This window comes from Suricata suricatta, chromosome 11, assembly GCF_006229205.1.
Source record: "Suricata suricatta isolate VVHF042 chromosome 11, meerkat_22Aug2017_6uvM2_HiC, whole genome shotgun sequence".
In the NCBI taxonomy this organism is placed as follows: Eukaryota; Metazoa; Chordata; class Mammalia; order Carnivora; family Herpestidae; genus Suricata; species Suricata suricatta.
In genome coordinates, this window is record NC_043710.1 from 88,292,405 (window position 1) to 88,303,669 (window position 11,265).

General features: G+C 42.0%; 1 protein-coding gene and 1 long non-coding RNA gene across 3 annotated transcripts in view; both read left to right on the forward strand.

Annotated features, from left to right (window-relative positions):
- Positions 1–10,933, forward strand: part of CDON (cell adhesion associated, oncogene regulated) — a 99,971-nt gene extending 89,038 nt beyond the window's left edge. For both annotated transcript variants that reach the window (XM_029914815.1, XM_029914816.1), the window contains exons 19-20: positions 5,500–5,774; positions 7,179–10,933. In XM_029914815.1, coding sequence (XP_029770675.1) covers positions 5,500–5,774; positions 7,179–7,342 — 439 coding nt within the window. In that variant the 3' untranslated portion in view covers positions 7,343–10,933. The remainder of the gene's footprint in view (positions 1–5,499; positions 5,775–7,178) is intronic.
- LOC115271845 lies at positions 390–4,280 on the forward strand. The gene is made up of 3 exons (XR_003900115.1): positions 390–668; positions 3,857–3,888; positions 3,975–4,280. It is a non-coding gene; the product is annotated as an uncharacterized LOC115271845 (long non-coding RNA).
- Positions 10,934–11,265: the final 332 nt, after the last annotated feature.

The following is an 11,265-nucleotide window of genomic DNA, read 5'->3' on the forward strand; positions in this document are numbered from 1 at the left end:
CCTCACGTGGGGCTCCATGCCCAGCATGGAGCCGAATAAGTAAGCAAGCAAACAAACAAATAAATATGTCATCCTTTGCTTAAATTGAAGACTTGAGCAGAGAAAAAGAAACTAAAAGGAAAGCAACAGAAGAATTTAAGGTCTCTCACTGTCTGGTGAGTCTACATTATTTTATGTTAACATTATTTTATTTTCACATTAATTCTTCTTAGATCTACTTCAACAAATCATTAATTTATACTATTTTTTTTTTAGGGAACTGCCCTGGTTTTCCTAATTCTGGCAAGTATTTTTTTTCCTACAGTTAACTTTGCTTCTTTTAAATGAAAACTTTCTTTCTGACCTGATGATACTTTGTGGTCTTGTAGGTTTCTAGGACCTCTGTGTCACTCCCAGATTCTTGCAGAGAAATGGAGCATCAAGCCAGAAGCTTATTAGTTTGTTTTACAACATCGCCATCGGGGATTGCTTTTAAAGGTCTGCCTGTGTGTATGCCTCTTTGTTATAAGAGGTTACTCTAACGCTGAGGACAGTTATCACCTGTCCTCAAGGAGATTGAAGTTTAAGTCAGACAACTTTGGAACCAGCAGACAAGAGAAAACCCAGACAACAACCAGTATGGAATAAGGGCAGCAATAACTACTACTGTCCTACAGAAATCTCAAGGGGTAAGTATAGCCATTCATTCTCACTAAAATGGATGTGTCTTATCTTAGTACTGACCATGGTCTGCTATGAGATGTTTTCCAGTTAGTTTAATCATTGCCTCCCACCCCTGACAATGAATTTACTTACTTAAGAAAAAGGATATAAAAAATGTCTGATGTTTTAATGTTTATTATGTACTAGTTCAACATTTTTGAGGTCCTACTATGTGTCGTGAACTATATGCTTGGCACTAGACATTATGACTTTAATCGGAGTCTGGTATACATCAGTACTTTTACCCTTCTTAGACAATACAATACTTTAAACCATTTTTGCTCCATTTTCTTCTTCAAGGTTTTGTGTTATTTTTGTCATGTTTTCATTCTACACATATTTAAAATCCTCTAAGACATTACAGCTACTGTTTTTTGAAGTCAGTATTTATTCAGAATTCCTGACACTACATTTTTTTATTACTGCTCATTCTTTCAGTATTTCCTTTCTTCTCTGTGCTGATAATCATTTCCTTCTACTTGGAAATACTCCCTTTGGGATCTCTTATAATACAGATCTGAGGGTGACAAATTCTCCGAGCGTTTTGAAAATATCTTCAGTTCATCTTCCTTTCTGACGGATCCTTTTTACTGTTTATTGAACTCTAGGCTGGCAGTTACTTTCCTTGTGTACTCGAACGATGTTGCATCGTGGTTTTCTATCGTTTCTGGAGAAGAATCATCTGTGCAGCTGTCATTGTCCCCTTCCAAAGTAACAATGTTTGTTTCTTCTGGCAACTTTTATGATTTTCACATTATACTTTGCCTTCAGCAGTTTAATTATTCTCATCAGACTTTGTGATTCATTATTCACGTTCAGAATGTGATTGTCTTTGTATGTCTTCTGCTTGGGATTCATAGGACTTCTTGAAACTGCGGCTTGACCTTTCATCAGTTTTAGCAAACTCTTAGCCCTCTGTTTCCAGACGTGGCTTCTGTCGTGTTCTTGTTTCATGATGCCTCACATGTCTTTAAAACTCCTCTATTTCCCATCCTTTTGTCTCTGCGCTTCAATCTGAACAGTATGCAGTGCCTACTTCGTGTGCCGTACATCTCTGTCTGTGCCTGATTAGCCCTTAACCTCATGTCTTCAGTTAATTTCAATTATTCTACTCTTTAGTGTAGAGATTCCAAACAATAATTATTACGAGAGTCTTAGGTGTCTATTAAAATGCTTCATCTCATCATCAGTTTTCTTAAATCTATGATTCCAAGTCTTTTAAAGTCTTTGTCTTTCAATTCAGTATCTGCATCACTTATGTTGCTCTTGTTCCTTTCTCTTGCTATGCCTTGTAATTTTTTATTGAATTCTGAGCCCTGCATACGAACACTTACAGAGGCTCTGAAAAGAGTTTTCTTCTTCCAGAAGGGATTGCTTTTGGCAAGCGGTTTGGCAAGGGGCAGATCACTTTAACCCAATGAGGGACTGAGCTGATTTACTGCTGAGTTTCAATGTCTGTAAAAGCGTTGTCTGTTTCTGCATCACCCTTATTTTTACAGTATAAACCTTCAAGTGTCCTAATTAAAAGTCTTTTCTCTTTGGGGGGCTCTGAACTCTGATGTCTCTTTTCTCAGTCCCTGAAGTGCCAGGAGCCCTGCCTGGCTTCTTAGCTTTGTAGCCAGCACTTTCTGCTTGATGCCTCAGCCTTTTCTTTTCCCACTGAATTGGCCAAGTGCCTCAAGAGGAAGAGTGGTGCCAAAACTCAGGTCCACACTTACCTTCTCTCTGGAATGTCAGCTACTCAGGTGCTTGCTTTTGTAATAGCCCCCTGGTGACTTCAACAGATTTAAAAGAAAAATTTCTTGGGGCACCTGGGTGGCTCAATCAGTTAAACATCGGATTTCCACTCAGGTCATGATCTCACGGTTCATGGGTTTGAGCCCCATCTCAGGTTCTGTGCTGACAGCTCAGATCCTAGAGCTGGCTTCAGTTTCAGATTTACCTTATTTATTCCCCCCCTCCCCCTGCACCTCTCCTGTGTGCGTGCTCTCTCGCTCTCACTCTCTTGCTCTCTTTCTCTCAAAAATAAACAAACATTAAAAAAAATTTTTAATAAAAATTTCTCCATCCTTTGTAGTGGTCCTTGGCAGAAGAATTGTTCTGATAGAAACTGATCAGTCACAGCCAGAAACCAGCAATTTAATTTTTAAAAAGTTGTTTCCAACAAATGATGGTAGCCAGGTAGATTCCCCTGAGCAGAGGTATTTCCAGTTGGGGAAAATTAGAATTTTTCTTATTCTGTAACTCTGTAATTGCGACCTAATGTGATCTCCTTGATTTTACAACAATTGGGTCTGAACTGGTAGGGAAGGACAGACAGTGGTCTCGGACTGGTCACCTGGGAAGTGCCCTCTTCCCATCCAGCCATCTCACAGATAGCGTCTTTTATATTTTCTCGTGTAACACTTGCGGCATCACACTGTAGCCATTTGTTTATTTGTCCGTCTCTGCTGGACTGGAAGCTGGAAATCTACTGTATTTGCCTTTATATTTTCAGTCTCTTACCACAGTGTCTGACATTTAGAGGGTGTTCAGCAAATGCTTTAGAATAAAGGGTTCTTCTAGGTATGGTTATTTATATAAATGGAGAATGTCCATTAAATTTTCATTACTATAAGTATGTGAATTCAGAAAGGTTATTTTTGTTTGTGCTTTGGTTTTGCCTCTGACCATAGCCACATTTTGGATGAATACCCTACTTACAGTCTGTATTCGATCCCCATGAATTGAATATGTTTAGGGGAATTCTCTGGTTCCCTAGGTATTGGGACAGAGAAAGAGACCTGACAAAATCCCAGAACGAAAGAGACTAATAACATGGACATTATTAAATGGGAGTCAAGAGATCAGTGCTCGCTTTTGCCAGCATCCCAGAAAAGTTTTGAAAATTCAGAGTTGAATACCATGTAGAGCGGGTCAAATAGAGAATGCCGTACTCTCCTGGACTCATGATCTCCCTCCAGCAAACTCCTTCTTACCAGTGCCGCCTTCGTTTTTTATTGGCTTAAGCCATGCATGGGACCATTTAGGTTTTATTTGAATCAGGCATATATTTCTTGCTATAGTTATTAAAACTTAGAGTGCTATTAGATAATCCTGTACTCAGACTATTATGTACAAATGAATTATCCCACATATGTTGCTTTCATTTCAGGTGACTAGTATCCAAATTCCACTAAATAAATGGTAAGTTTATTTCTCTATTTGAAATTAATGTGGACTTACTTAAAATAAGGGTCTGGTTTACTGACAGATATCTTACTCTCTTGCAGGTTCAGACCTTTCTTCCTGCCTAGCATTTACTATTTCCAACAACTTGAACCAACAAAGATGCTAGGAGCAGTTGCATGGGCTTCCTTTTACTGATTTTCAGATGCCCCAGAAATGTGCATTCCCATGGTAAAGAAGTAGGAATCCAAAGGATTCTTATTTTTATTCCCCAACATTGCCTAGCTCTGTCATACTACTTCCTGGTCAGTTCTGTGTGTTCCCTACCTAATATGCCCAAATCAAAGCCAAGTGAAATGTCTTCCTAAGATTTTTTCTTACAATTAAAGAAATAAAATGCATTTATGTAATTCCAGCTTCTGTTTATGATGGAATAGCTCAATCATCCGTAGGTAATAGTGGTGCTATCTGGGCAATTTCACATTACTGGAGAATAACCAGAAGAAGGCAAAAACTGAATAAATCTAACCTTGAAAGACAGTGGCTGACATTTATTTGTGGATTTTTGCTGGACGGCGTTCTCCAGTCTTGGGTCAGGGACCCAAACAGAAGGTGTCAGAGGTTGGAGTTCAGGACCAACAGAAAATCAGAAAAAAAAAGTTATATGTGAAGAAACAGGAAAATGTGATACCTAAAGAAAAAGGTCAACAGAAACAGACTCTGAGGTGACACAGATGTCACAATGAGCAGACAATGACTTTTGAGGCAGCTGTTATAAATATGTTCAAGCACCTAAAAGAAAATAAACACACAGTGAATTCACCCTTGAGGAATTGCAGCAGAGCAATTGGCACTGTAAAAAAAGACCACAAGGAAATCCCAAAGCTGAAAAGTACAGTTAACAGGAATGGAAAATATACTGAATGGGCTTCACAGCAGACTGGAAACAACAGAAAAAAGAATCTGTGAACCAGAAGATCAATAGAAATTGTCTAATCTGGAGAACAAAAAGAAAACACTTGTCTTAGGTGAGGGCAGGAAATGAAAGGAGGTCAGGATTGAAGTGAATGTTCCATGCCACTAAATCCTTGCAATCAATTCTTCAAAGAAAAAAAAATTTTAAATACCCAAAACCTGGATTCCGAACATCTATAGTGTTTTCCCCCCAAGGGTGAGAGGGGACATGTTACCTGACTTCAGAGCAATGTGTTTTTGTTGGCTTTCATAGGATTAGTCCTCTCCTGTGGCCATAGATTTCTTAGCTTTCTGTTCTCTTCTTCCTCTGTCTCTCCTTCATTCCTTCCGGTGGCTAATGGCCTTTTTCTTCTGTGTGCTGTATTCAGGAACCAGTTAATTATGAAACGGAAGACAACTCCTGACAGAGGACCAAGGCAAAGGAAGCCTGTGAGATAGGTCATCAGCTCTGGCTCTGTTCTTAAGCGGTGCATTCCCCTGCTGTATTCCACTTTAATTGTAACTTCTGAGTGAATCATTTCATTATTTTTAAGCACTAGTCTTTCTTAATAAGAGTCTGTGAATACAAAACACCAAATGATATTTCAGAGTAAGTGTATTTTAAGGATTGATCCCTGAAGGCACAATTTTGTTTCTTTTGGTTGTATTTTGTAGGTGTTTCACCAAAACCAACAGCACGTTCAGCAGCAGCCCCCTTCCTGTGGTCCCAGTGGTAGCACCTTATCCGCAGGATGGCTTGGAAATGAAGCCCCTCAGTCACATGCAGGTGCCCGTATGTCTGGCTTCCACAGTCCCCGACTGTGGCCAGTCGCCTGAGGAGAGTGTCAAAGATGATGTGGCACCAAGACCTGCCCAGCATACTTGCTGTCAGGACAGTAGAGACGAGATCAACGTTGAGTGCACAGAAGGCACAGCAGAGTTCGGCAGAGGTACTGGAAGCCATTAGAAACCTTACGTTTCGGGGTACCTGGTTGGCTCGGTTGGTTGGGCGTCTGGCTTCAGCTCAGGTCATGATCTCGCAGTTCGTGGCTTTGAGCCCCATGTCGGGCTCTGTGACAGCTCGCTCAGAGCCTGGAGCCTGCCTTTGGATTCTGTGTCTCCCTCTCTCTCTGACCCTCCCCTGCTCATGCTGTCTCTCTCCCTCTCAAAAATAAATAAAACATTAAAAAAAAAAGAAAGAAATCTTAAGTTTCAAGATAATCTTCATTCACTTCACAGACAGTTGTATAATTCATCTGAGAGCTGAAAGCAAACCCCTGAAAACCCTACAAATAACTACTCTAAAGAAAGGCTACATACAGGGGTGCCTGGGTGGCTATGTGAAGGAAGTTGCTTTCAGGAACATTCTGTCTGTGATCAACTCACGTATTTCTTAAATAGGAGGTGGGGGATATTGGGTACTTCAAAAAAGTTGACCGTGTGGGGAATTCTGTGAAATTCTGTTATTCACATCCTTCATCTCAGGCTGTTAATCCCATTACATTTTGGAGAATAAATTCAAATAGGTTTTGATTCAGTTCATACTTGAACAGTAGACTTGCTGGAACAGTGCATTTTGTGATCATTAGCCTCTTTCGTTAGCATTAATTCTGGAGCTGTCGCCTTTCTTTTCTTTCTTCTTTTTCTTAATGTTTGTTTATGAGGGTGGGGGAGAAAGAAAAAAAAACACAAGTAGGGAAGGGGCAGAGAGCAGGAAAGAGAATGAGGAGAGAGAGAATCCTAAGCAGGCCCCACATTGTCAGTGTGGAGCCCAACATGGGGCTCAAACCCATGAACCATGACATGATCTGAGCTAAAATCAAGTCAGATGCTTAACTGATCAAGCCACCCAGGCACCCCTGTAGGCTTTCTTTCTTTTTAATTTTTTTTAATGTTTGTTTATTTTCAAGAGAGATGGAGTGCGAGCAAGGGAGGGACAGAGTCAGAGGGAGACACAGAATCTGAAGCAGGCTCCAGGCTCTGAGCTGTCAGCACAGAGCCCGATGTGGGGCTTGAACTCATGAACTATGAGATCATGACCTAAGCCAAAGTCAGACACTAACTGACTGAGCCACCCAGGCACCCCTGTATGTAGCCTTTCTTTAGAGTAGTTATTTGTAGGGTTTTAAGGGGTTTGCTTTCAGCTCTCAGATGAATTATACAACTGTCTGTGAGAGTTCAATTTTATTTTAGATCTTTGAAACCTACTTCCTCTCTCCAAGTCAAACTCAGCATAACTGGGCTCTACTCTTGCTCATGATTCTCCCTTTATTGCTTAAAGTAGTGTTTTTAGACTGTTTTGTGAAAATTAGCTTTATGATTTCATAATGCCCCCAAACCCTTGTGTTTTTCAGGAGACAGCTGTGTCCATTCAGAAACAGAGAACACAATTTTAAGTTGGAATCCTCTTATTTTGCCACATGTGTCAAAGGACTGTACTGAAAAGACAGCATGGTCTCCACCTGGCATTCCTTTAGACAGCCCTTCAGGGGTCCTTCAGCAACCCCAGGAAACCTGAGGGTGTGCACATGACTCATCATGCTCCCACTTCCAGCCAGCACCTGCACAAAACAGGCCTGGGGATGGACTGTGTGAAGGACATTCATTCAAATCAGAGAAAATCATTATTTATTTTTTGTAGTAGTAATGTCATATGAATGTATCTTAAAATGTGTGTCCTTTTATATTATTTATGCCTTAAAAATTTCCTATTCCTTCCCTCCCCCACCCCTCAGTAGGAAACAACCTAGTTTTGCACAGTTTTCAATCATCTGAGAGCAGCGGGATCTTTCCATGTTTTCGAGAACCTCCGTGACCAGAAGAGCCCCTCCTTCAAGGATACAGCCTATTGGCCAGTACTGCTGAGAGGGAACTGAACAGGCCATTTGAAGTTTTCAGATGGAAAGCTGTCTTTTGATACTGCGTTTATTGTTATTGAGAACATTTGAAATCACCCTCAGTTGTAACCTAGTGTTTATAATAGCAAGTCTCTTGTGAATTTGGGGAGGGCTTTCCACAGAAGTGATAGGTGACCTGTTGGCTCTCTGTCTGCACGTGAGCACAAATTATGTACCATTTTCTAGACACTAGTCACAAATGGTATCAGAAACATGGTTGAGGTTAAGGTCTGTGGGGTTATTGCCTTAAGCAGAGAAGGAACTGAGGCCAGAGAGGAAATGAATGTCCTCAGGTCCCACTAGTTTATAATTGGATTGGTTTATGAAATCGCCACGGTGGGGCTCTTTCTGACCGTTTCTGAGAGTAGGAACAAAATAAGAGTTTCAAGTGGCGACTTGAAAAGAAAGACTCACATTGTGCTCCCAGTGTCACGCCACCCGAAAATTATTATTTTCCAGCTTCCAACCTGGGCAATACTTGGAAGACGTGAATGTCAGAAAAGATTTAATTTGGAGGGAAAGGGGTATGGTTTGAAATTTCCCGACTTTTTTCAGAATGTCGTCATTGTAAACAGGCACCTGAAGCTTGGTGAGCAGAGCTCATAAATCACAGTTACTGCTCTCTCTGAGTGCCGAGGACATTTGCAGCTGCCTTCTCCACATCTAAAAAAAAAGAAAAGAAAGAAAAAGAACTCGCAAAGAAACACTACTACTATTTAATAGCTATTTTAATAGCTTTTGAGTCAAGCTTTAATGGATCACGGCTCATTTTTGAATTGTGCATCCCTTGGGGGAAAAAAATACCAGAAAATTATTCTCTTTATATAAAGTCAAACAGTTTCAGAATAAATGAAAAAAACTTCACAGTTTCCTGAAAATTGCAGCAAAATAGACTAGAGTACTATGTTAATCAACTGTTTATGTAAATGCATCAATATTCCCTTACATATGTCTATATATTTTATAAATAGAGCAGTTAGCGAAATAGGCTGTTTGAGCTGGGTCACTATGCAAGAATGTCTTTGAGTAGAATGTGGTGAATATAATTTCAGGGTCAGGTGTTAGGGACGCCGTAGAATCCAGTTCTGCCTTCCAGATGTCCATACCTTCTACTATACTGGACTTATGCTTCATGTGGTGTAGATACAATTGGCTTTGGAGGGATATAGCCGCATCCCTTCTGTGATCAGCAAAGGACAGAGCCCTGGTGCCCAGACAGGAAAATGTGTCCTGTGTTTGCCGACCAACTCACAGCCATGCGGTCACAAAGGGAGTGTGAGAAAATTGGGAGTAAATGTTCGCAGGCAGTCATTTTGATTCAGGAAACAGAGGTATATTAGCATGAGCCTTAGGTCATAAACTGCTTTTAAAGATTGAGTTTGAATATGAATTTGTCCACTCGGTAGAGAAGATGACTTTTACCTTTAGGGCAAACTCATTGTGGACTGCTTTATTTATATTATTAGTAACGCTGTTTTAAGTGTTATCCCTTTTATTGTATTTTATTTATAAAAAATGCCTTTATATATTGAGACATATAAATATAAATATATAAATATATATATAATTGCCTTACTGTTTAGGAGTTCTGCATTCTCCCTGACCTTGAGTTGTTCTTCCCTGACCTTGAGTTCTGAACTGTATGCCCTGCGCAGCCAGCAACCAGCCCACCTTGCTGTCGCGTCCCTGGGAAGCCCGAGCACATAGCCTGGGGCAGGACACGGCACTAGTATTTGTGCAGTAGCTGCCATGGACCAGGCACTGCGCTCCGTGCTGGCCTCCGCTCTCTCATTAGCCCTCAGAGCAAATCTGCAGCATAGTCCCCCGCCACACAGCCTGAACGTCAGCCCAACTTATCTGGAGCCATAATCTGGGCTCCTTCCACTTTTTCCATACTGCTTTCCAAAAGCATGCGGTTCCCTCTTTCGATGGAACCAGTCCAGTTCTTTATGCTCTCCGCCCCTGCCGCCTGGCTCCTTTGACGCTCTGAGCCCACAGCCTGAGAAGCTGTCCTCAGTCCTCTGGGCCTTCCCGAGTCCCCGTTTCTCCCCAGGACACCCCTCCCTGCCACCCCGCCGGAGAGTGTGATCTTCCCTCAGCTTAGTAAGCACATCATTGGTCAGGCCTCTTCATGTTCCTTCTCGTCTTAGGATTCTCTGTGGTTCTCTGTTTTAGCATCACACTTCGCCCACTACTGTGGTGTCGGTTCGCTATCTCCTTTTTTTCCATTACAAACGGATTATCTGGTGATGGACACCGTACAAGATGTAAGCTTAATCGCAATGTTTTAAGCCTTTTGGAGTGGTCTTTTAGAAAAGCATTTCTGGGTTTGGTTTGTGTTGAGTGAGTCTGTGAAGACTAATCTGTCTGTCCTTAGGCTGACTGTGTCACAACTATCTCATTCCAGCTACAGTACCACTAAGAGCTTGATTTCATGATCGGGTTTCACCTGTGTCACTCTTTTCTAGTAATGACCTTGAGATGCATGTCTTTGTATCATATTGAAAATTATGTTTTTATTTTCCTTAAAGTTGTAATATTCTGTTTGGAACTGTACATATTTTAAATAATGTAGCTTTGACAGGTTTTATCTGGTTGATACGACTTTATATTAAAAGAGGATGCTGCTTTCCTGTAGAGTAACACGTGAATGTGGGGGTCCTGAGATACTCCCTGTTTGTGATTGGGGTGGACGTGTGCCTCACTCTGAAATTCCTTGGAACCTCCATCCCCGTTCTCTCCTGAAAATCCCCATGCATGCCCCAGAGCCAAGGGAATTAATCCCTCCTGTTCTGACCTAAGAGATCCAGGCCCTGAAGGAACAGGATCTAGGACAAGAGTTTGATGGGGAGGCTGAGAAAATGCCTGAGCCAAAGAGCTGTGTGGAAGCAGGCAGAGCCCCGGGGTGGGTGGCTGGGAGGGGGAGGAGCCTGGGGAGGAGAGTGGTCTGTTTATCATTAACTTGGAGCCACTTGGGTGTGAACTCCTGGGTAGACAGCCTCCTCAGGAAGCAGCCCTAAAAAGTCAACGTGTCTGGACTGCAGTGACCAGAACGTCAGTAGGGTCTTTGGCATGGGGTGGGGCCTGGTTCTCGTTTACCCACCATGTTGAAATAAGCCCTCTCTAAACCTTAGCTCCAGTCCTGAGAGCCTTGAGAGAACTTGAAACCGCTTTTCTAATAAAGTCTAAGTCCGTGAGAACCTAAGAAGCAACTTAAGTTTCTGTCCGTCTCCTGTCTCCTTCCAGGCGCCACTTTCCATATTCCTGGCACGATCGCCTCTTGGCTGTCTTGCTGTTTCTTCTCATCCCAGTCCCCTGTGGAGGCAGCTCTGAGCCCTGACTTGTAGTTCAGTTGAACAAGCATTCGTTTGTGTTTCCCCCGGATTTCAGACACACACACACACACACACACACACATGCGCGCGCGCACACGCACACTGGCGCCCATGAGTCATCCTGGCAGCTGACCGAGTGCGACTCTGGAAGGTACCCTGTCAGCCAGCTCCCCCGGGCCTGGTGGCAAGAAGCTGCATCTGGAATACCT